The sequence below is a fragment of the Salmo trutta genome, chromosome 2 (genome assembly GCF_901001165.1).
Source record: "Salmo trutta chromosome 2, fSalTru1.1, whole genome shotgun sequence".
NCBI lineage: Eukaryota > Metazoa > Chordata > Actinopteri > Salmoniformes > Salmonidae > Salmo > Salmo trutta.
In genome coordinates, this window is record NC_042958.1 from 63,391,566 (window position 1) to 63,417,305 (window position 25,740).

General features: G+C 45.2%; 1 protein-coding gene across 2 annotated transcripts; it reads right to left on the reverse strand.

The window, feature by feature from the left end:
• Positions 1-359: 359 nt before the first annotated feature.
• LOC115160689 (synaptic vesicle membrane protein VAT-1 homolog) lies at positions 360-25,740 on the reverse strand. Of its 2 annotated transcripts, XM_029710955.1 has the most exons (7): positions 25,022-25,740; positions 22,274-22,481; positions 19,864-20,034; positions 18,262-18,351; positions 17,607-17,848; positions 3,240-3,317; positions 360-3,188 (listed from the first exon to the last, which is right to left on the reverse strand). In XM_029710955.1, the coding sequence occupies exons 1-7, from the start codon at positions 25,457-25,459 to the stop codon at positions 3,075-3,077; spliced, it is 1,341 nt and encodes a 446-aa protein (XP_029566815.1). In that variant the 5' UTR covers positions 25,460-25,740; the 3' UTR covers positions 360-3,074. The 2 variants fall into 2 exon arrangements, with proteins under 2 accessions (XP_029566815.1, XP_029566805.1); XM_029710945.1 differs by having other exon boundaries at positions 360-3,317; positions 25,022-25,736.

A 25,740-nucleotide genomic window follows, 5' to 3' on the forward strand; every position in this document is an offset into this window, starting at 1 on the left:
GATGTCATTTGATTCTCTTTTTCAGCTAGAGTTCCACTTTAAAATCTGAGTTGTTTGGGGTGACACTTGGATTATACCAGTCTACTGGTCAGAAAAAAAGTACCTACAAATCTACCACAAACAGAGCAAACCAAAAAGATCCCCAAAGAATGCTTACACTGATTCGGTCATGGTCTCCACAGCTCCAGTATTGCGTTTATACAGAATAATTCAAGTACTGTGTGTAGTACTGTTACTGAAGTGCAAGGAGAGCAATTGGTCTGTATTTGAGATTGTCCAGAATCCCAAGCAGCATACTGTATATAGGACAGCTCAGGGCGTGAAAGCACAAAGAAATAGGCGTAGCCTAGATAAGCCAGTTTGTCATTTTGGAATGCAATTTATTCATTTCAGAAAACATGTACAGTACAATACAGGTAAGGCATAGGGCAAAACGTCAGAAAAGCGTCACCAGTTCATGTGGACAGCGTCATAGAAAGTGGTGAAAACACAGATTCAAGCACTGCAGAGAATTTCAATCAAAGACTTCAAATACATCAAGGAAGTGTATGATAACATAAACAAACCACTTGTAAAGTTAGTAGTGTCATATTAAGTACTTGGGTACGTCTGCAGGTGCTTTTGGATGAAGTAAAAATAGGCAAACAAATATGGGGATTTGAGCAACAAAAGCATTACCACAACAAACCGCTGGCTCTGAACAATGCAAATCAACGTTCAGTATGATTCAGGTTTCAGAATGGGTGGAAACACCTGCAGGGTCATAAGGACTCTGGGGGGAAAAGGAATCAGATACTCAGATTCCCAGTCCCAATTCCTTCCAGAAAATCCCAGCCATGTCTTAGCTCATACCTCATTCATTCTAATGCCAGGAAAGAAGGAAAACTACACAAACCCAACCTTTCCATTTTCACTTCTGACAGAGGGGAAAAATTGCAAATGGTAAAACAAACACTAATCATAAACACATTCCTAAACAAAAGTTACATTTCATTTGACTTGTTTAACATGGAAATAAAGAGATGGGAATGCTCTCCGGAGAGGGAGAGAGAGAGAGAGAGTGGAGAGTAGGAGTGGAATGTGTGTGGTGGCGTGGTTTTGGACAGGGAGAAGAGTAGCTTCCTTTCTCTGCTGCGTCGGGTTACCGCCACAGCTGGAAAAAACATCTGCTTCCTCTTATATTAACCATTTGGAGTTTCGAAAGCAGAGTGGAATTTAGAGCCTATTTTTGTATTTGCAAACTTGATTTAGTCAGAACAGAATTAGAGGGGGAGATACAGTAGAAAGAATGGTCATGGGAATCGAACCCCAGTCTCCAGGTTCGGTATACATCTGCAAGCAGCTGGGTGTGTCAACACTAGACCATAAGCTCGGCAAGACCATTTGGAGTCATTCATGAAAGCCATAAGATACGGATCCAATGATATGAAATGGGACACAGTGAGAATTCACCATGAAAACACACAACAAAAAAAAGGAAATTCCCTAATACAAATTCTGCAAATCAAGTGTTCTATTTGCGTGTGTCATATGATATTTTGGCCACAGATAATAGCGAATGATATAGGCCTATTCGCTGCAGATCATCGTAGAATACAACATCATGGCACCAACGAGGAAGTGTCCAGAGAGAAAGCACTATAGTTGATGCAAAAGTCAAGTGTGTTCCCACGTTCTCCTGTTTCTTAAGTCAGAGCAACTTGACTGGTCTGGAGGAAGGCTGGGGCAATCCTTGAGAATACAGTTACAAACTGGGATTGTTTATATGCTTAATATAAAAAGTATATTAAGTATATAATAAGTACATTCCTATTATACTTTTCATACTGAAGAGGCACTGTTCAACATTGAGAGCCGCGCGACGATAATCACAAATCGAAAGCAGAGTGTTGACAAGAAAAGCTTGTGCCAAACTTTTTTTTTTTTTTTTTATCACAAGGTCACCGGGACATTGTTTAATCAAGAACAATTCAAACAGTTTGACAAGGTAAAGGAAGGCCCTGTTTTTCATTATTTTTGTGATATATGGGCAAAGGGGGAAAGTTGGTGTTTAATTTGGCACACTAGGTCAGGAAAAAGCAACAATCCATCTAACAAACTACACTTAAATACTGGTCTCGTAGTATTCTCAAAATGGCCACGAAGTCAGCGACAACTTACATATTGAAATATGACATTAAGACATTGAAAGAGAATTTTGGCAAAGCACAATTCAAACAACATCAAACCATACATATATCACTCAGAAACGCTCACATGCACACGTGTGCGCAGGGACGCACACACACACACACACACACACATACACTTTCCATAATTCACTAATGCAAAATACTAACACATTTTCGTTTAAAAGCTGGACCTCCAATTCATATAACAATACGGTATCTGCCTGCTGAATCAAGAAGAGCATGCAATTCAACTTGTAGGGAGATAAATTACAGTATTGGTGACTCATGAAGTGTTGCTAATGGGGCACTTTTTCCTTTGAAACATAAGACCTTGGAACATTACTGGAAACATAGCAACTTGTCTGAGAAGCTATTTTACAAACAACATGACTAAGTCACTAGTGTCAGTAGAACAAGGCCACCATACACATTTGCCCCTAAGCGCAGTTCTAAGTTCAGCTTATCCTAGTCTTATTAAACTGAGACTCAGCGATGTGCCGTTGGCACAAGTAGCAAGGTAAGCCAACGATATTGCAGAGGAGCACGATGCACTCACACAGAGCATCTGTGCACGTTGCATGGTTTACGCTTCCGTCTCCTACGTCAGAATAGCTGTTTGACAACAACTGCGTAGAAATCAGCCTCGCCTTGTGCTCGTTGTTGTTGCTGAAGTCGGCCTGATACGGCTGTTTATTTTGTGTTTCGCAGAATCTACCTTTTAACCAAAAGGAGGTAAAAAAAAGAGATCTTAGATCAGCACTTAGGGGCAACTTCACCTCACACGTATAAACAGATAGAAACACTGAGGCAATGGTCGATTTCTGAGACATGGACTGAGGAGTAGAGAAGAAGGCCAATGTTGAAGTGCTCAAGTCTACTGCTCACATACATACTCTCCCTTTCTCAATTCTCCTCTCTCTTGACCTCTTCTGTGCTGGTCTCCATCTTATTCTCATCCTTTTCCTCCTCTTTCTTGTCTGTCTCTGCTGGCACAGGGTTGGACTCGGGCTTTTCCTCCTCTTTCTTGTCTGTCTCTGCTGGCACAGGGTTGGACTCGGGCTTTTCCTCCTCTTTCTTCGGCTCTGGGAGCAGAATCACCTTGCCGATGTTGTTGCGCTCGTGCATACGCCTCATCGCGTCACCCACCTGATGGAGGGACAGAAAAGAGAGATGGCAGGCAGACAGAAAGGTTGAAATACAGATCGACAAACCAACCAACTGAAAGACTGAGAGAGAGAGGGAGAGAGAGAGGGGGAGAGGGAGAGAGAGAGAGGGGATAGAGAGATAGAGAGATGCTCTTCTTTTTTAGCTCCTGTGCAAAAGTTGGATGTTCAGGATCCAGTTTATTTCCCATTTGTAATAAACACATTGGAAATCTGCATCAAACCCTCTCCTTTTACCAAGCTCAGATAATGACATCTTCTCTGTCCGTCATATGAATACTGAAAGGGTTTGTCCCTATTTAATTGGGACTGCACACACACAAGTGCCTCTCTGACTCCACTGCCCCTGCTCTATCCGCTCACCACCCACCCCACCCCACGGCAACTCAAACAAAGCTTCCCCTAACAACCGACGCCACGGCAACCACGGCCGGTCACCTAGCAACTGCCGGCATCAGACCAATATCAGCCGAGGGGGGGGGCTGAGAATTGCAGTGAGTCTGACACGTCAGACAGTGTAAACAGGAAGGGGAGGGAGGGAGGAAGGCTAGCAAAGAGCTAATATCCGTGGGGAGACTGCTGTCAAAACAGTTTCAATGAATGTCAAATATTGATTTAATTATTATTATTAATATGCAAGGAACTATTGGAAATGTCATGAAAATGCCACACAGAAAATGAGCCTAGCTTCTACTGGATTAGTTGCAACAACAGTATGTAGCATCACACGTACTACAAGTGGCGAGTCTGTTAGTCTGACGTAAATAGGCTACATGCCAGTTGCAATAGACACAAAGTTTCATAGGAAGGTTAGATGAAATATTAAATTCATTCTACTAATCCTATGACTATTCCATTCATTCACTCCTTTCAAAAGGAGTCGGATACGATACCGGCTTCCAGGCAGTCGCATAGCAACAAGAGGTCTAGCTATACACCAGTCATATTTCCTGTCACACCGAGGCACCCTCTAATCCAGGGATGTCAAACGTCCGGCCCGCGGGCCTGATCAGGCCCGCAAAGGGGTTTAATCCGGCCCGCGAGATGATTTTGTAAAGTATAAAAATGAGCTGCAATTTTTCAATAAAATAAACTGCTGTTCCAATTGCATCAACTGGATGGCGGAATAGCAGTTGTGTTAAGCAAGCAAACTGTTTATACCGGAGCAGAGCAAGTAGGTCAAGCAAGTGCAGCCAGTCCGGATGAGCTACTTTGTTTTGCCCGCGATATTTATTACGGCTTCTACTTTTAACATTATTTTCTTTGGCACCCACATTGCCCCAATATGTCTCTGTCAAAAAAGATACAAGTGGACGCGGGTCTGGCGGGTCTGAAGAAACAGCAGTCTGTGTTTACTCACAGCCGAGACATCAGTGATGCTGCAGTGAAAGCTAGCTACCTCATTGCTAATGAAATCGCAGTGGCTTCAAAACCATTTAGTGAGGGTGAATTTGTAAAAACATGCATGATGAAGGCAGCGGAGATTGTGTGCCCTGAAAAGCGCCAGGCTTTTGCAAATATCAGCCTGACAAGAAACACAGTTGCAGACAGGATTTCCGATCTTTCAGTGGATTTGGACAGCCAGTTGAAGCAAAAAGTAAAGTCATTTATTGGGTTTTCAGTTGCAATTGATGAAAGCACGGACATTACAGATGTTGCACAACTGGCCATTTTCATCCGCGGAGTTGATGACACATTGACCGTCACCGAGGAGTTCGTGGAGTTGGTGCCGATGACAGATACGACAGCAGCTGATATTTTCACCGCACTCGTCGGCGCGCTGGACAGGGTCGGAGTGGAGTGGTCCCGCTCTGTCAGCCTGGCTACAGATGGTGCGCCCTCAATGATCGGGAAAAAAGCAGGCGTTGTGACAAAGTTCAGAGAGAAAGTGCAATCTGCAAATGGAGGACGTGATTTTTTTACTTTTCACTGTATTTTGCACCAGGAGGCTTTGTGTTGCAAGTCATTAAAGATGGATAACGTCATGAAGGTGGTCATCCAAACTGTTAATTTCATCCGATCCAGAAGCCTGAATCACCGTCAGTTTGACAGCCTTCTCAGAGAGAAAGACCACATCTATGGCCTGCCATACCACACTGAGGTAAGATGGTTAAGCCAAGGTGCTGTGCTTAGGCGTTTCTTTGATTTACGAGAAGAAATTGAACAGTTCATGGAAGAAAAGGGCAAACCAGTGTTAGAATTTCATTCCGCAGAATGGATGCAGGACCTTGCATTTATGGTGGATGTTACAGAGCACCTGAATAACTTGAACAAACAGCTGCAAGGGCGCAACAAAGTCGTCACGCAGTATTATGACAGCATACGTTCTTTCAAGTTGAAGCTGTCATTGTGGGAGACGCAACTCGCCGGTGGTGATGCAGCTCACTTCCCCTGTCTGAAAAATGTGTGCGCGACCCAACATGTGGCAGACATGAAGCGGTTCAAAGATAAAATAACGGCACTGTTACGGGAGTTTGAGCAACGCTTTCAGATTTTTGGTGAACTGGAGAAAGACTTCAACGTTTTTTGCTCGCCAGTCACCGTGAATCCCTCTGATCTGCCCGTCAGCATCCAACTTGAAATAATAGACTTACAGTGTGACTCGGATATGAAGGGCAAATTTGCCGCAGCTGGCTTGGACACATTTTATCAGAATCTCTTGCCAGGTTACCCCAACTTGACAGCCCTCGCTGCAAAACTGTTGTGCATGTTTGGAACCACATATCTTTGTGAGCAAGTTTTCTCTGTAATGAGCATAAATAAAACAAAGCTGCGCTCAAGGCTCACGCACAAGCACTTGAATCACATCCTGAAGTTGGCTGCCACTCAGGATGTGACGCTTGATATTGATGCGCTGGTGAAAGCTAAAAGATGCCAGGTATCAGGAGTCAAATAAACTATGCAACCCCACTTAAAGTGCTGCATGAGACACCCTGATATACTTCTGTGATCTGTGATATACTTCTGTGAATCACTGAGGCATTGTGTGTTTGTGTGTTCTTTTTCTTTAGAATTTTCAAATAAACTTGAGGTGTTTTATGATTAATAGTGATGTTGTGCTTGTACTATTGTGGACACACTGTCCTCAGGCTCCAGCTTTATGTTTTATGTTGATCGTATTAAAACAAAGAAAACAATCTAAAGTTGTTGTTTTTAAGTTATATATACCATGATTTTACCGGTCCGGCCCACTTGGGAATAGATTTTCCTCCATGTGGCCCCTGAGCTAAAATGAGTTTGACACCCCTGCTCTAATCAATCTAACCTTTGACGCCAAGCCTTCTGACCAATCAGAAGGGGGTCAAGTGGATAGGAGCGGGGAGAGAGACGTTTCCCATCCTCTCTGGAAAGGCTCTCAACCGTCACAATGGAAACCACCGGGGTAGCGAATACTAAGTAAACAAATCAGTCGGTCTATAATGAAATTGTTGTAACACCTCTTTGTAAACAGAATTGGGATTTGAAAAGACCCCCACCTCTTCCTCCCTCCCCCCTCTCTCATACCCTCTCTGCCTCCCACACAGTCTGTCGATGTCCAGCCCTGTTGAGCAGACATATTATCAGACATTACTAAAGAAGCAGGAGAGCTAGGTGTAAACATAGCCTTTCAAGGCAGTGGAAGGAGGAGTGCAAGCCTCTGGAGGGGATTATATGAAAGCAATACAGACATATTTGAATCGCCACCAGGGGGCAGCTGGAAGCAGTGTTTGTATACAATGCAGTACCTTACATACATTGTACCTTAGACTGCAGGTCCACTGGGCACCAGTTCAGGTAGATTATGTAGGCTACATGCAGGCGAATTCGTATGTGAATCATAATAAATTGACATATTTGTAGGGTCTAAGATGTATTTTTCGTTAGGGAAAATAAATGGTTTTATTATATGTTCAAGGCAAGCAATAGGCACAATAAATGATTGGTGGCCTCAGTCAGTGCCTGTGTGGTCCAGCGGTTACAGCCGTAACAGTTTAGCAATGGAGGAAAGTTTATCGTTCTACAGTAGGACCTACACCTGTCAATCAACTGATGGCCCAAAACAGCTATCAACTCAGCCAGGGAAACACAAACAGTAGCCTATTATCGGGTTTCACACTATTCATCATGTGAAAATGGATAGGCTAACGGGTAGCCTACAGAATGTATTGGAATATAATCAAATAACATGGCACTAGATTATCGCCAGCTGATGGCTCGTTAAACCATCAATACCCGCTAAATTCATACGCACAGCTGATCTCAATTGCAACCATTATTGGCCACCTCATTACCGCTCGGTAAAACATTATGTTCCTTGTTGCCTTAGTCCTGCTTGCAACCAAAGTCTTTCAAGATATGTTCGCCCTCTGGTTGATATTATCATCGGAACAACTTGATTTATTGATTGGCAAGCATTACGTATTGTAGAAATAAAGTATTTACTTGTTTACGATGGCAAATCTACTGTGGCAATTATCCAACACTTTGTATGAATGGAAACTAATGTTGGTGTAACCTACTGTTATTATTTAATTTGTTCCAATTTATGTTATCCATTAAATATAACTCTTTAAAATAAAATTATTTGGTATGGTCATTTCTTTTCAAGGTCGGGGGTAAAATATCCTTGGACTTTCTATAATTATTTGAAATGTGTAAGTAACTAAATCAAGCCAATCTGGGAAGTAGTTATTTGTGCCAGAAGGGTGTGGACCGGAATCGAACACATACTGACAGCGGCACTAATCCCTAGAACACCCCAGGCCACGATTTAAATCAATTTTGACAGTTCATTCGTAACCTTAGGTTCGCTAGAAACCTTAAGATGTCCTCTTTTTCGATAATATATATCCGAAATGCATTTACAACTTCACACTTGTCGTAGTGGAGGGTATGTCGTAGTGGAGATCAATATATATATTGTGTTACTAAGCTATATACGCCGACGGCTGTTGATGTGGATGGCTGCATTTCAGATACATTTTTGTACACTTGAATGTCGCAGTAGTATGATATATATATATAGGCTTACAGTAGCAGTAGGACATTTATTAATATTCATTCTGGTGCGTTTAGCATTTGAGCGAGGGAGGATGATTTTGATAGCTGGCACTGGCCCGAATGACTCGATTTCCCCCGCATGGAGAGAAAGAGAAATGCAGATTTCCAGTGAATGTATCTAAATCACGAGGCTCATTTGAATTTCCTCATGCGCAGGAAAATGTACCACATTTTCCAATGGAGGAGCCCCCGAGCCACAAATATATACTATATCCGTTATTGATGTCACTTGTTAAATCCACTTCTATCAGTGTAGGTGAAGGGCAGGAGACAGGTTAAAGAATGAATGTTAAGCCTTGAGACAATTGAGACATGGATTGTGTATGTGTGCCATTCAGAGGGTGAATGGGCAAGACAGGTGAAACTGTTTGTGTCAAGAACTGCAATGCTGCTGGGTTTTTCACACTCAGCAGTTTCCCGTGTGTATCAAGAATGGTCCACCATCCAAACGACATCCAGCCAACTTGACACAACTGTGGGAAGCATTGGAGTCAACATGGGGAAGCATGCCACCCTGTGGAACGCTTTCAACAACTTGCAGAGTCCATGCCCTGACAAATTGAGGCTGTTCTGAGGGCAAAAAGGGAGGGGTGCAAATCAATATTAGGAAGGTGTTCTTATTAATGCTTTGTAGACTCAGTTGAAGTCGGAAGTTTACATACAGCTTAGCCAAATACATTTAAAATCAGTTTTTCAATTCCTGACATTTAATCCTAGTAGAAATTCCCTGTCTTAGGTCAGTTAGGATCACCACTTTACTTTAACAATGTGAAATGTAAGAATAATAGCAGAGAAAATTATTTATTTCAGCTTTTATTTCTTTCAACACATTCCCAGTGGGTCAGAAGTTTACATAGATTCAATTAGTATTTGGTAGTATTGCCTTTAAATTGTTGAACTTTGGTCAAACGTTTCGGGTAGCCTTCCACAACCTTCCCACAATAAGTTGGGTGAATTTTGGCCCATTCCTCCTGAATGAGCTGGTGTAACTGAGTCAGGTTTGTAGGCCTCCTTGCTCGCACACGCTTTTTCAGTTCTACCCACACATTTTCTATAGGATTGAGGTCAGGGCTTTGTGATGGCCACTCCAATACCTTGACTTTGTTGTCCTTAAGCCATTTTGCCACAACTTTGGAAGTATGCTTGGGGTCATTGTCCATTTGGAAGACCCATTTGCGACCAAGCTTTAACTTCCTGACTGATTGTCTTGAGATGTTGCTTCAATATGTCCATGTAATTTTCTTTCTTCATGATGCCATCTATTTTGTGAAGTGCACCAGTCCCTCCTGCAGCAAAGCACAACATGATGCTGCCAACGGTTGGGATGGTGTTCTTCGGCTTGCAAGCCTCCCCTTTTTCCTCCAAACAGGTCATCATGGCCAAACAGTTCTAGTTTTGCTTCATCAGACCAGAGGACATTTCTCCAAAAAGTACGATCTTTGTTCCCATGTGCAGTTGCAAATTTTGTTCCCATGTGCAGTTGCTAACTGTAGTCTGGCTTTTTTATGGCGGTTTTGGAGCAGTGGCTTCTTCCTTGCTGAGCGGCTTTTCAGGTTATGTCGATATAGGACTCGTTTTACTGTGGATATAGATATTTTATGTACCCGTTTCCTCCAGCATCTTCACAAGGTCCTTTGCTGTTGTTCTGGGATTGATTTGCACTTTTCGCACCAAAGTACGTTCATCTCTAGGAGACAGAACGCGTCTCCTTCCTGAGCGGTATGATGGCTGCGTGGTCCCATGGTGTTTATACTTGTGTACTATTGTTTGTACAGATGAACGTGGTACCTTCAGGCATTTGGAAAGTGCTCCCAAGGATGAACCAGACTTGTGGAGGTCTATCATTTCTTTTCTGAGGTCTTAGCTGATTTCTTTTGATTTTCCCATGATGTCAAGCAAAGAGGCACTGAGTTTGAAGGTAGGCCTTGAAAGACATCCACAGGTACACCTCTAATTGACTCAAATGATGTCAATTAGCCTATCAGAAGCTTCTAAAGCCATGACATAATTTTCGGGCATTTTCCAAGCTGTTTAAAGGCACAATCAACTTAGTTAATGTAAACTTCTGACCCACTGGAATTGTAATACAGTGAATTATAAGTTAAATAATCTGTCAGTAAACAATTGTTGAAAAATTACTTGTGTCATGCACAAAGTAGATGTCCTAACCGACTTGCCAAAACTATAGTTTATTAACAAGAAATTTGTGGAGTGGTTGAAAAACGAGTTTTAATGACTCCAACCTAAGTGTATGTAAACTTCCGACTTCAACTGTGTATATATATATATATTTATATATAAACTCAGCAAAAAAAGAAACATCCTCTCACTGTCAACTGCGTTTATTTGCAGCAAACTTAACATGTGTAAATATTTGTATGAACATAACAAGATTCAACAACCGAGATATAAACTGAACAAGTTCCACAGACATGTGACCAACAGAAATGGAATAATGTGTCCGTGAACAAAGGGGGGGTCAAAATCAAAAGTAACAGTCAGTATCTGGTGTGGCCACCAGCTGCATTACGTACTGCAGTGCATCTCCTCCTCATGGACTGCACCAGATTTGCCAGTTTTTGCTGTGAGATGTTACCCCACTCTTCCACCAAGGCACTTGCAAGTTCCCAGACATTTCTGGGGGGAATGGCCCCATCCCTCACCCTCCGATCCAACAGGTCCCAGACGTGCTCAATGGGATTGAGATCCGGGCTCTTCGCTGGCCATGGCAGAACACTGACATTCCTGTCTTGCAGGAAATCACACACAGAACGAGCAGTATGGCTGGTGGCATTGTCATGCTGGAGGGTCATGTCAGGATGAGCCTGCAGGAAGGGTACCACATGAGGGAGGAGGATGTCTTCCCTATAACGCACAGCATTGAGATTGCCTGCAATGACAACAAGCTCAGTCCGATGATGCTGTGACACACTGCCCCAGACCATGACGATCCAGAGTACAAGCATTCCTTCAACAATAATACGATTCCGACCATCACCCCTGGTGAGTCAAAACCGTGACTCGTAGTGAAGAGCACTTTTTGCCAGTCCTGTCTGGTCTAGCAACGGTGGGTTTGTGCCCATAGGCGACGTTGTTGCCGGTGATGTCTGGTGAAGACCTGCCTTACAACAGGCCTACAAGCCCTCAGTCCAGCCTCTCTCAGCCTATTGCGGACAGTCTGAGTACTGATGGAGGGATTGTGCGTTCCTGGTGTAACTCGGGCAGTTGTTGTTGCCATCCTGTACCTGTCCCGCAGGTGTGATGTTCGGATGTACCGATCCTGTGCAGGTGTTGTTACACGTGGTTTGTCACTGCGAGGACGATCAGCTGTCCGTCCTGTCTCCCTGTAGCACTGTCTTAGGCGTCTCACAGTACGGACATTGCAATTTATTGCCCTGGCCACATCTGCAGTCCTCATGCCTCCTTGCAGCATGCCTAAGGCACGTTCACGCAGATGAGCAGGGACCCTGGGAATTTTTCTTTTGGTGTTTTTCAGAGTCAGTAGAAAGGCCTCATTAGTGTCCTAAGTTTTCATAACTGTGACCTTAATTACCTACCGTCTTTAAGCTGTTAGTGTCTTAACGACCGTTCCACAGGTGCATGTTCATTAATTGTTTATGGTTCATTGAACAAGCATGGGAAACAGTGTTAAAACCCTTTACAATGAAGATCTGTGAAGTTATTTGGATTTTTACGAATTATCTTTGAAAGACAGGGTCCTGAAAAAAGGACGTTTCTTTTTATGCTGAGTTTTTATATATACAGTACCAGTCAAAAGTTTGGACACACTTACTCATTCAAGGGTTTTTCTTTATTTTTACTTTTTTCTACATTATAGAATAATAGTGAAGACATGGAACCATGTAGTAACGAAAAAAGTGTTAAGCAAATCAAAATATATTTTATATTTGAGATTCTTCAAAGTAGCCCACCCTTTGCCTTGATGACAGCTTTGCACACTCTTCAAATCAAATCAAATATGAGTGTTTCGTCAATGTTTTTGCAGGTGTTGCGAAATTCTTGTGTTTCTAGCTCCAACAGTGCAGTAATATCTAACAATTTCACAACAATACACAAAATACACACAAATCTAAAGTAAAGGAGTAGAATTAAGAATATATAAATATTTCGGCGAACAATGTCAGAGTGGCATAGACTAAGATACAGTAGAATAGGATAGAATACAGTATATACATATGAGATGAGTAATGTAATGTTCCATTATTGAAGTGGCCAGTGATGATTTCAAGTCTATATAGGGCAGCAGCCTCTAATGTGCTAGTGATGGCTATTTAACAGTCTGGTTGCCTTGAGATAGTAGCTATTTTTCAGTCTCTTGGTCACAGCTTTGATGCACCTGTACTGACATCACTTTCTGGATGATAGCGGGGCGATCAGGCAATGGCTCGGGTGGTTGTTGTCCTTGATGATCTTTTTGGCCTTCCTGTGACATCTGGTGCTGTAGGTGTCCTGGAGGGCAGGTAGTTTGCCTCCGGTGATGCGATGGGCAGACCGCACCACCCTCTGTCATAGGCGTCGAAAGGGACAGACCAAGGCGCAGCGGGTATAGTGCTCATCTTCTTTCTTTATTTTGATAAAGTGAACACTTAAACAAAAATACTAACAAACGACAAAACGGCAGTTCCGTAAGGTACAAGACTATAATGGAAAACAACCACCCACAAAAACACAGGAAAAACAGGCTGCCTAAGTATGGCTTCCAATCAGAGACAACAAAAGACACCTGCCTCTGATTGGAAGCCATACCTGGCCACACATAGAAAAAGAAACATAGAAATAGAAAACTAGAACCAAAATCCCCTAGAACCAAACAACCCCAAAACACACAAAACAAACACCCCCTGCCACGCCCTGACCATACTACAATTACAAATGACCCCTTTACTGGTCAGGACGTGACAGTACCCCCCCCCCCCAAAGGTGCAGACCCCGACTGCACCTCCAAAACAAAAAACCCCACAAAACCAACCCCAAACCTAAAGGGAGGGTGGCCACCGTCAACGACGGTTCCTGTGCTACACCCCCCCTTCGCCAATCCTCCCACTACGGAGGTGGCTCTGGCTCTGGGCGTAGCTCCCGTTCCGAAGACGGCTCTGGCTCTGGGCGTAGCTCCCGTTCTGAAGACTCTGGGCTGAGAGGCGTTGCTGGAGGCCCCGGGCTGAGAGGCGTCGCTGGAGGCTCCTGACTGGGGAGCATCGCTGGAGGCTCCGGGCTGAGGAGCGTCGCTGGAGGCTCTGGGCTGGGGAGCGTCGCTGGAGGCTCCTGGCTGAGGTGCGTCGCTGGTGCCTCCGAGCTGAGAGGCGTTGCTGGAGGCTCCTGACTAGGGAGCGTCGCTGGAGGCTCCAGGCTGAGGAGCGTCGCTGGAGGCTCCTGGCTGAGGAGCGTCGCTGGAGGCTCCGGACTGAGGAGCGTCACTGGAGGCTCCGGGCTGAGGAGCGTCGCTGGGGCCCTCCTGTGTGGAGCTGGGACCGGTCTCCCCGGACTGGGAAGACTTACAAGAGACTGGGTGCGCAGAGCAGGCACGAGGCACACTGGGCCGTGGAGGCGCACTGGAGGTCTGGAGCTCAGGGCTGGCACACTCCGTCCTGGCTGGATGGTCCCTATAGCCCGGCACGGGCGGAGCACTGGCACAGGGCGAGCTGGGCTGGGCTTGGGGATGCCGTGTGTAGAGCAGGCGCAGGATAAGCTGGGCCGAGGAGACGCACTGGCGGCCAGATGCGCTGAGCAGGGACACTCCTTCCTGGCTGAGTGCCAACTCTAGCACGGCAACGCTGCGGAGCCCGTACCGACCGCACCGGACTGTGTGTGCGGATGGGCGAGAGAGTGCGCATCACCCCGTAATGCATCGCTCGTCCCTCTGCACGCCTGCTCAGTCGTGCCCTCTCTGCCAGTACCTCCTTCCGGAATCTCACGTCAAGCTCGGCGCTCGACTCCTTTCTCGGCTCCGGTTTGCTCCATGGCTCCCGCCGAATAGCCCGGGAAGTTAGGTCAGGGTTCCCCCCTGACCTAGCAACACTCCCCTTATGCCCCCCCAAAATATTTTTTGGGGCTGCCTCTCCACCTCCTGAATAGGAGGATACAACGCCTCGTACCTCCGTCGTTCCCTCTTTGCTTCCTCCAGCTCCTCCTTCGATCGCTGGTACTCCCCAGCCTGGCTTCATGGACCCTTGCCATCGAGGATCTCCTTCCACATCCAGGACTCCAAATACTTCTCCTGCTGCACCTTCTTCCACTGCTTGGTCCTTCTTTGGTGGGTGGTTCTGTCATATGCGTCGATGAATGGTGACCAAAACGCAGCGGGTAAAGTGCTCATCTTCTTTTATTATTTAATCAAATTGAACACTTAAACAACAATAACAAACCGACAATAAACAGTTCCGTAAGGTACAAGACTATAACGGAAAACAACCACCCACAAAAACACTGGAAAAACAGGCTGCCTAAGTATGGCTTCCAATCAGAGACAACGAAAGACACCTGCCTCTGATTGGAAGCCATACACACAAAACACACAAAACAAACACCCCCTGCACGCCCTGACCATACTACAATTACAAATGACCCCTTTACTGGTCAGGACGTGACACCCTCTGGAGAGCCCTGCGGTGGTGCAGTTGCCGTACAAGGCGGTGATACAGCCCGACAGGATGCTCTAAATTGTGCATCTGTAAAAGTTGGTGAGGGTTTTAGGTGCCAAGACAAATTTCTTTATCCTCCTGAGGTTGAAGAGGCACTGTTGCGCCACCTTCACCACACTGTCTGTGTGACTGTACCATTTCAGTTTGTCAGTGATGTGTACACCGAGGAACTTGAAGCTTTCCACCTTCTCCACCACGGTCCCATCGATGTGGATAGGGGGGTGCTCCCTCTGCTGTTTCCTGAAGTCCATGATCAGCTCTTTTGTTTTGTTGACGTTGGGCGAGAGGTTATTTTCCTGGCACCACACTCCCAGGGCCCTCACCTCCTTCCTGTAGGCTGTCTCGTCATTGTTGGTAATTAGGCCCACTACTGTTGTGTCATTTGCAAACTTGATGATTGAGTTGGAGGCGTGCGTGGCCACGCATTCATGGGTGAACAGGGAATACAGGAGGAGGCTGAGCACGCATCCTTGTGGGGCCCCAGTGTTAAGGATCAGCGAAGTGGAGGTGTTGTTTCCTACCTTCACCACCCGGGGGTTGGCCGTCAGGAAGTCCAGGACCCAGTTGCACAGGGCGGGGTTCAGACCCAGGGCCTCGAGCTTAATGATAAGCTTGGAGGGTACTATGGTGTTGAATGCTGAGCTATAGTTTGGGATGCTGAGATGGTTTGGGATGAGTTGGACTGCAGAGTGAAGGAAAAGCAGCCAACAAGTGCTCAGCATATGTGGGAACTCCTTCAAGACTGGTTGAGAGAATGCCAAGAGTGTGCAAAGCTGTCATCAAGGCAAAGGGTGGCTATTTTGAAGAATCTAAAATCTTAAATATATTTTGATTTGTTTAACACTTTTTTGGTTATGACATGATTCCATATGTGCTATTTCATAGTTTTAATGTCTTCACTATTATTCTACAATGTAGAAAATAGTATCAACCAGCTTTATGAGGTAGTCACCTGGAATGCATTTCAATTAACCGGTGTGCTTTGTTAAAAGTTAATTTGTGGAATATCTTTCCTTCTTAATGCGTTTGAGGCAATCAGGTGTGTAGTGACAAGGTAGGGGTGGTATACAGAAGCCTTATTTGGTAAAAGACCAAGTCCATATTATGGCAAGAACAGCACAAATAAGCAAAGAGAAACGACAGTCCATCATTACCTTAAGACATTAAACTCAGTCGATCTGGAAAATGTCAAGAACTTTGAAAGTTTCTTCAAGTGCAGTCACAAAAACTGTCAAGCGCTATTTACATTTGACATTTTAGTCATTTAGCAGACGCTCTTATCCAGAGCAACTTACAGTAGTGAATGCCTACATTTCTTCTTTATTTAAATTTTTTTTTAAATTTTTTTTTTATGAAACTGGCTCTAATGAGGACCGCCACAGGAAAGGAAAACTCAGAGTTACCTCTGCTGCAGAGGATAAGTTCATTACAGTTACCAGCCTCAGAAATTGCAGCCCAAATAAATGCTTCACAGAGTTCAAGTAACAGACACATCTCAACATCAACTGTTCAGAGGAAACTGCGTGAATCAGGCCTTCATGGTCAAATATCTGCAGAGAAACCACTACTAAAGGACCACAATAAGAAGAAGACACTTGCTTGGGCCAAGAAACACAAGCAATGGACATTAGACTGGTGGAAATCTATCCTTTTATCTGGTGAGTCCAAATTTGAGATTTTTGGTTCCAACCGCCGTGTCTTTGTGAGACGCAGAGTAGGTGAACGGATGATCTCTGTATGTGTGGTTCCCACCGTGAATCATTGAGGAGGAGGTGTGATGGTGTGGGGGTGCTTTGCTGGTGACACTGTCTGTGATTTATTTAGAATTCAAGGCACACTTAACCAGCACGGCCACCACAGCATTCTGCAGCAATACGCCATCCCATCTGGTTTGCGCTTAGTCAGACTATCATTTGTTTTTCAACAGGACAATGACCCAAAACACACCTCCAGGCGGTTTAAGGGCTATATGACCAAGGAGAGTGATGGTGCTGCATCAGATGACCTGGCCTCCACAATCACCCGACCTCAACCCAATTGAGATGGTTTGGGATGTGTTGGACCACAAAGTGAAGGAAAAGCAGCCAACAAGTGCTCAGCATATGTGGGAACTCCTTCAAGACTGTTAGAAAAGCATTTCTCATGAAGCTGGTTGAGAGAATGCCAAGAGTGTGCAAAGCTGTCATCAATGCAAAGGGTGGCTACTTTGAGGAATCTAAAATATATTTTGATTTGTTTAACACTTGTTTGGTTACTACATGATTCCATTTGTGTTATTTCATAGTTTTGATGTCTTCACTATTATTCTACAATGTAGAAAATAGTATTGGCATTCTCTCAACCAGCTTCATATGGTAAACTTGAATGAGTAGGTGTGTCCAAACTTTTGACTGGTACTGTATACTGTATATAATGTATAGCCACTGAGCTACTCATAGATATTCACTGCACCTGTGTATACACACACACACACACACACACACACACACACACACACACACACACACACACACACACACACACACACACACACACACACACACACACACACACACACAGCCCCAGACACCCACCTGTTCAAAGTGGTAGGTGGAGTCAATGCGGGGCTTGATCTTGCCCTGGGTATAGAGTTCCAGTAGGCGGGTCATGGTCTGGGTGATGAGCTCATCCTCGTCACCCAGGTAGCCCAGATGGAAGCCACACACAGCCTTGTTGGCATGCATCAGCCTCAGGGTGTTGATGGTGAATTGGTTGTACCAGGTCTTGGCTACCGCCAATAGGTTCTTCTTCTGACCCGTCACACAGTTGGCTGCACCTGGGAAATGGAATCATGAAGTCAGGGACACATGGAGAGGACATTACCACCCTACCAGAAATGTGCATGTTAAAAACGTGTTGGAAATATAATAATTACACAACAACACATTTTACTGTAACACAAATTGAATTGTAACACTTAAAAAATGCAAACACTTGAAAAGCTAGCTTGGAATGCATTTTGTTCTCTCAATCCATTTAAAATGTATTGGAAACAGGTTATCAAGTCATTTCACATACCACGGAACATGTTAGAATTTCAAATGGAATGTGTTAATCTTCCATCAAATTTCCGGTAGGGAAGGGATGTAGCGGTACAGAAAAAAGTGGGTAAACACTGAGCGCCGGTTGAGATGACAGGAGGCGAGTAATGTAAACGCTAATACAAACAACGGTAATTTAGTCTCTTACCAAACACTATGAGGGTGCCCATGGGCTTCAGCAAACTAAAGGCCTTTTGGGTGTCTGAGCCTCCCAGAGGGTCCAGGACAACGTCCAATCCTGAGGGAAAGAGACAGAAATGCCATTGAAAACTGATTTGCTCGAGTGGATCACTAGTACTGATCCAGAGGCTTGACATACAGTTTACATCGTATGCAATGACACACTACATGACCAAAAGTGTGTAGACACCTGCTCGTCGAACATCTCATTCCAAAATCACGGGCATTGAAATGGAGTTGGTCCCCTCTTTGCTGCTATAACAGCCTCCACTCCTCTGGGAAGGCTTTCCATTAGATGTTGGAACATTGCTGCGGGGACTTGCTTCCATTCAGCCACAAGAGCATTAGTGAGGTTGGGCACTGATGTTGGGCGATTAGGCCTGGCTCGCAGTCGACGTTCCAATTCAATCCAAAGTTGTTCGATGGGGTTGAGGTCAGGGATCTGTGCAGGCCAGTCAGGTTCTTCCACATCGATCTCGACAAACCATTTCTGTATGGACCTCGCTTTGGGCACGGGGGCAATGTCATGCTGAAAGAGGAAAGGGCCTTCCCCAAACTGTTGCCACAAAGTTGGAAGCACAGAATGTCATCTAGAATGTCATTGTATCCTGTAGCGTTAAGATTTCCCTTCACTGGAACTAAGGGGCCTAGCCTGAACAATGAAAAACAGCCCCAGACCATTATTCCTCCTCCACCAAACTTTATAATTGGCACTATGCATTCAGGCAGGTAACGTTCTCCTGGCATCCACCAAACCCAGATTTGTTCGTCGGACTGCCAGATGGTGAAGCGTGGTTCATCACTCCAGAGAATGCCTTTCCATTGCTCCAGAGTCCAATGGCAGCGAGCTTTACACCACTCCAGCCGACATTTAGCATTGCACACGGTGATTTTAGGCTGCTCGGCCATGGAAACCCATTTCATGAAGCTCTCGACGGAACAGTTCTTGTGCTGAAGTTGCTTCCAGAGGTAGTTTGGAACCCGGTAGTGAGTGTTGCAACCAAGGACAGACGATTTTTGCGCGCTTACGCGCTTTATCACTCTGCAGTCCCATTCTGTGAACTTGTGTGGCCTGCCACTTCATGGCTGAGCCGTTGTTGCTCCTAGACATTTCCACTTCACAATAATAGCATTACAGTTGACCGAGGCAGCTCTAGTAGGGCAGACATTTGACTGACTTGTTGGAAAGGTGGTGTCCAATGACGGTGCCACGTTGAAAGTCACTGAGCTCTTCAGTAAGGCCATTCTACTGTCAATGTTTGTCTATGGAGATTGCATGGTCGTGCGCTCTATTTTATACACCTGTCAGCAACGGGTGTGGCTGAAATAGCCAAATCCACTAATTTGAAGGGGTGTCCACATACTTTTGTATATATAGTGTAATACTTCAAAGAGGAGATGACAAAGGCACCTATCAGTGATGCTGATGATACCGCCCTTTAGCCTGGTCCCAGATCTATTTGCGTTGTCTTGCCAACTCCTATGGTGATTGTCACACCAATAACCATAGGAGTTGGCAAGACAGTACAAACAGATCTTGGACCAGGCTACATGTCCAATTCATCCTTACCCTTGGGGCTGATTTTACGGATCTCCTCGGCGTAATCTCGTGTACGGTAGTCGATGGGGTGGGTGACCCCCCCCTGGCTGATGGTCTCGTGCTTGCTGGCCGACGCAGTGCCAAACACGGTCACGTCCTCCAGCAACTGACAGAGCTGGGTGGCAGCGATGCCCACACCACCTACAGTAGAGGGACATAAGGGGACAAGACACAGAGAGAGGCACGAGGGGCGCATAGCATGAGAGATACTGTGGGTAACATGGATGCAGGAGAATTGTGACAGAGGTGATTCCCGATGAAGGTGATTCGTGATGGAGGAGAAATTGAATGGAGTGGAGACGGGATAACGGAGAAGAGACGGGATGGGAATATGATAGAAGTGAAATTGAATGGAGAAGAGACGGGATGGGAATATGATAGAAGTGAAACTGAATGGAGAAGAGACGGGATGGGAATATGATAGAAGTGAAATTGAATGGAGAAGAGACGGGATGGGAATATGATAGAAGTGAAATTGAATGGAGAAGAGACGGGATGGGAATATGATAGAAGTGAAATTGAATGGAGAAGAGACGGGATGACAATATGATAGAAGTGAAATTTAATGGAGGAGAGATGTGATGGAGACTTTGAGAGTTTTATTGAGCCAGCAGGTTTGGCATTTTTGGGACTTCAAATCAAAATCGAAATCAAATTTTATTGGTCGCATACACATATTTAGCTTTCCATTGGTTCCATTTTGCTAGGCAAGCTGAATCAAGCTCAAATATAGCAGAAAGACTTCAAATACTATTTGAACCCAGATGTGGTGATTGGTGCCACGTACAAAAAAAGCCTCACTTGCAGTATTCTAGACATACTGCTGTGTCACAGGCAGGCTGTAAGCTCTAAAAGCTTTTAGCAAACCTTGAAATTCTGTTTATCTGACACACTCTCCCCTTCATAGTGTTAAGGTGAGGCAACGACACATCTGCCACGCTGATTCCCAACACAGGGGCCCCTCAGGGGTGCGTGCTTAGCCCCCTCCTGTACTCCCTGTTCACCCACAACTGCATGGCCAAGCACGACTCCAGCACCATCCTTAAGTTTGCCGATGACACAACGGTGGTAGGCCTGATCACCGACAACGATGAGACAGCCTATAGGGAGGAGGTCAGAGACCTGGCAGTGTGGTGCCAGGACAATAACCTCTCCCTCAACGTGACCAAGACAAAGGAGATGATCGTGGACTACAGGAAAAGGAGGGCCGAGCCCGCACCTATTCACACTGAAGGCGCTGTAGTGGAGCAGGTCGAGAGCTTCAAATTACTTGGTATCCACATCACCAACAAACTATCATGGTCCAAACACACCAAGACAGTCATGAAAAGGGGAACGACAATGCCTATTCCCCCTCAGGAGACTGAAAAGATTTGGCATGGGTCCTCAGATCCTGAAAAAGTTCTGCACCATCGACAGCTGCACCATCGAGAGCATCCTGACTGGTTGCTTCACCAGTATGGCAACTGCTCGGCATCCGACCGCAAGGCGATACAGAGGGTAGTGCGTACTGCCAAGTACATCACCGGGGCCAAGCTTCCTGCTTTGTGTCTGTGTGTTCAAAAAAGGTAGAGCCCAATTTGTAGGAAGAAAACAGAAACCGTTAGTGGAGCGCGAAGGTTACTCACATAACCGCGGTTCTATGAACCAAGCATTTTGTATTTTTTTGGGGGGGGTTTCTCTCGCGTCCTCATTTTCAAATCAGGTGACCCCACATGGGGCCCGTGACCACTAGTTTAGGAAACGCTGCGGTACAGTATAAACCAAACCCTACTTATCTTATTCATCTTTGTTTTGTTTTTTCAAGGCCATGAAGCTAAAAAATCCACGTGAAACGTCGAGTGTTACCAAAGCAACAGGATGATAACGATCTATGTTGTCTGTTGGCTAAGGTGCTGCATGTCGTACAGTGTTATCCTCAGAGGTAAGAGGTGGCGTTGCCATGGAAATGGAGGCATATTGTTCCATTGTTCCAGGGTAAAAGGACAGGGGAGTCACTACAGACTTGTATGTCCACCTACGCTATATACTGTGCAGTCTCCCATTCTAAGGTCAAGGAAAGTGTGTCAAAGCCATGACTTAGGCCTAGTCAGTGGTGCAGATGACTGGCTATGTTATACAGTACTGCCGTGGTTGCGAGGGGACATTCTGGGGCTGTGGAATGTGTTTGTGGTGGGAAAAGGGGTATATTTTTATAGATGTGTGTGTATGTGACATGTGTGTGCTACTCGATGTATAATCAGTCACATTCCGGTAAGTAAACATGAGCGTTTGTGTATGTTTGTAAGAATGTGTGTGCATATGTACTTGTGTGACTGTGTATGTGTGTGCGTGTGCACCCTTGTGGACGTGTGTGTGTGTGTGTCCACCACTACTGTACCTGCTGCCATGTGGATGAGGATGCTCTGTCCGGCTCTGACGTTGGCCATCTCAAAAAGCATAATGTAGGCCGTCAGGTAGTTGATGGGGAGGGCCGCCGCTTCCTCGAAGCTCATTGACTCAGGCATGATGAATGTTAGGCTAGCAGGCACAACCACCACCTCCTGCCACAGACCGTGACGACTCAACACCAACACACGGTCACCCACCTGTGAGAGAGACATTTCAAATGGGTCATAAGTCACAACACACTTAAACACTGGGATAATCCTAACAGCTATTTGTTGAGCGGCAACGTTTTTTGGATGAAAATAATATTGTGGTGGTTGCCAACTGGAAGTTTCTTTCTACGGTCCATGTGAATATTATGAACGAGAGGAGGAGATGTCTTTATTGAGATGCACTCCTGCAATAGCTGAATCTCCCATGTCAGGAGAGCACTGCTGACTTACTTGCCTGGGCCCAGATCAATTGTTGCGGTCTTGCCCGACTCCTACGGTCATTGTCTAACTGATCTGGGACCAGGCAAGCCGTAGACTTTTTATTTGTGTTTCGAAAGAGGCCAAGAGGCGGAAGACGCAGGAAAGTCGCCCAATCGGTCTCTGAATATTCTAACATTTCCTGTATGTAATTCCTCAAGATGTGCGGGCTGCTTCTCTTCCTGCTGCACACAAACACATGACAATAAAGTACTCATGACTCACAGATCACATTGCCGCATTGCATTTTATGCAGTCAGTGACCTCAAAGTCTGCACAAAGGGTGCATGACCAACTGAGACCTAAGAGAACCTGTATGAAACTTCTATTTGAAAATGTACCATTGTTGAGGAATATTCTGTGGAAGTGGTGGTTGAGTATTTCAAAGAACCAGTCAATAACACATACCAGGAAAGAATGAATAAAAAAGAAAAACAAGAGAACATGGAAAAAAACAAACGCCATGGAGGAAAAGGTTAAAATATGGGTGGGGCTTTATGCTCGAAAAGTGAATATGTTAACTGTTGACATCATTTGATCACCGACCAATCTGATCACATCTATCTGGTCTTTTTAGGATGGGCCAAGAGGATTCAACAAGGCTGAAGATTTTACAACAGGGTCGTATTAACAGATGAACAGATGAAAACTGACTGAAACAGAGAGGGACTAATTGGATTTGTCCAGTAAGAAGCGCTCATTTCTGTTTTTTCGTTGCAAAACGTTTTAAAACATTGCAATGCTTGCCCTGATGAATACGACCCAAATCTGGTGTCTGTTTCAGCCCGGAAAATATCCCATGTGACCTCATCCGAAACAGCCACGCCCTCAGTTCACCTCTGGATAGCTTCACTGATTGGGCCAAAGCGGCCGTTCGGAACAAACGTTGATAAAACAGTGAGTTGTTGAGACCATGTTGTCCAAAAGACACAAACCTTGCTCAGCATAAACAGAAACAGGAACAGGAACAGGAACAGGTCCAAGCCTCGGCTACTCCCAAAACAGACTCTAAAGGCAGCAGCTGGGTCCTGCCTTTTTATTGTCCACAGATCGTGCAGCACTCTGACTCGAGGCTGTTGTTGTTGGTGGTGGTTAGGTGTCTTGGAACTAGAAGCACAAGCATTTCGCTACACTCGCATTAACATCTGCTAACCATGTGTTTGTGTCCAATACCATTTGATTTGATTTGTGGCCAATTGTGCAGAAAGAATGTGCTGTCCTTCTATAGGATTCTTCTTGCCATTTGTTCGGGGGAAGGGAGGGTGGAAAGGGGTGTGGCAAGGGGAGGAGAAGAAAATGAAGAGGGAGGAGAAGGAAATATCAAATGTAACTGACCATGTTTGTGGAACAGTGAAGGGTTATGATGTACTTTACAAACAGTACTGACTATATGGGTCTGATAGACAGACAGACTCACACATAGGCTTACCTTGCACATCGGCAAACAATTGCACACAAACAGGGGGCCAAAACACACACGCACACACACACCAAGGGAAATATTGCTGATATCAAAATATTATATCAGAGCCCTTTATCAAATAGATTGGGTCATGTCATTGCAGTGTTACGCCCACATGAGTTGACAGCCCTTGGGGGAATTCTCATTTCACATCTCATCCCACTTTGGATATTCACAGTCTGGAAGTATCAGAGAGGGAACAAATGGAGACAGGGGAGAACCAAAGCTCTTAACCCCAACCTCTGATGATCACTTCTCAACAGGTTCTTGGAGGAGTTATGACAAATCGAGATAGAGAGCAGGAAGGCACGTCACCTGACCACAGGATATGTGACTTTCATTGGGAAGACAGAATACGCTCACTGCTATTATAGTCGCCCAATATTTGCTACTAAAATCAAGACAATATTGCGGCCAAGGATGAAAACAACTAAAATGTTTATTATCTTGTAATAACGCTGTCATACAGACACACAATGTTGTTTCAACCTTGTGACTGCATGAATAACTAACAAAATGATATGAAGGCAGAAAGGAAGATATTAAAGAGATAAATCACGTAAAAGGAGCGCCCAAAACAGTGCTGTCATACTGTACTGTTAACCATGATTTTGTGCACGGCCCCTCAATAAAATATTATAGCCTACATAACGGTTCTGTGCCTGGACAAAAAGGGCCACGTTTGATGTATTGATTGGGCGGGCCTCGCCCATGAATTTGATTTGAATCGAAATGATGAGCAAAAGGCTACCATAAAGAAAGGGAGAAAAGGCTTGAAAGAAACATGACGCTAGGTTTTTAGACTCACTTTTCTATCCGTCACCTCTTCCCCTATGGCTTCAATCACGCCCGAGCATTCCATCCCGGGCGTGACGGGCGGCGACGGCAGCAGCTCATACAACCCCTGTCTCCCCAACAACTCGGCGAAGTTCAGACCACACGCCTTGACCCGCACCAGCACCTCTGCGCTTTTCAGGCTCGGCTTTCCCTTTTTCATCTGGAGCTTCACTTTGTCATAGCCTCCATAGCCCGTTAGGAACAAAGCACGGTAGCTGAAAACTTCCTCCTCGGGCGCCACGGGCGCTTTGTCGGGGGTCGCCGCCGCAGGCTCGTCTGCTGGCTCTTCCGCGGGGGATGGCTCACCCTCTTGGGCTTCCTCCGATGGAGGTTCCTCAGTAGGTGGGTTCTCTGTCTTCTCCTCTGCGGGTTCTTGCTGCTGTCGTGCCGGTGCCTCTTCGCCAGACATGATCGGAATCACAAAAATAGCCTATTTTCTTTTTTGATAGTTCTGTTTCTCAGGTTTCCCTGATTGCCTAAAAAAAACACCTTACAGAAGTTGCAGTAAAATTGTATTTTTTTCGTAAACTAGCCTATTACAGTCCACAATTCCACTGTAAAAATATAGATAGCCTATTACAACAGGTAATACCAGGAGGTGATTTTGGTGCGTGCACCCTAGCCAGGAAAGTGACAGATATTCTACTTGGCAACGGAGAGCAGTGCGCAGTCAGACGGGATGTGGCCACG

Excerpts from the sequence above, each read along its gene's own strand:
- LOC115160689 (XM_029710945.1), bottom strand. The coding sequence starts at position 25,459 with ATGTCTGGCGAAGAGGCACCGGCACGACAGCAGCAAGAACCCGCAGAG. Across the intron at positions 18,352-19,863 it reads CCGTAAAATCAGCCCCAAGG|GATTGGACGTTGTCCTGGAC; the intron begins GTAAGGATGAAT and ends TCTTTCCCTCAG. Across the intron at positions 3,318-17,606 it reads CCACCTACCACTTTGAACAG|GTGGGTGACGCGATGAGGCG; the intron begins GTGGGTGTCTGG and ends TCCCTCCATCAG.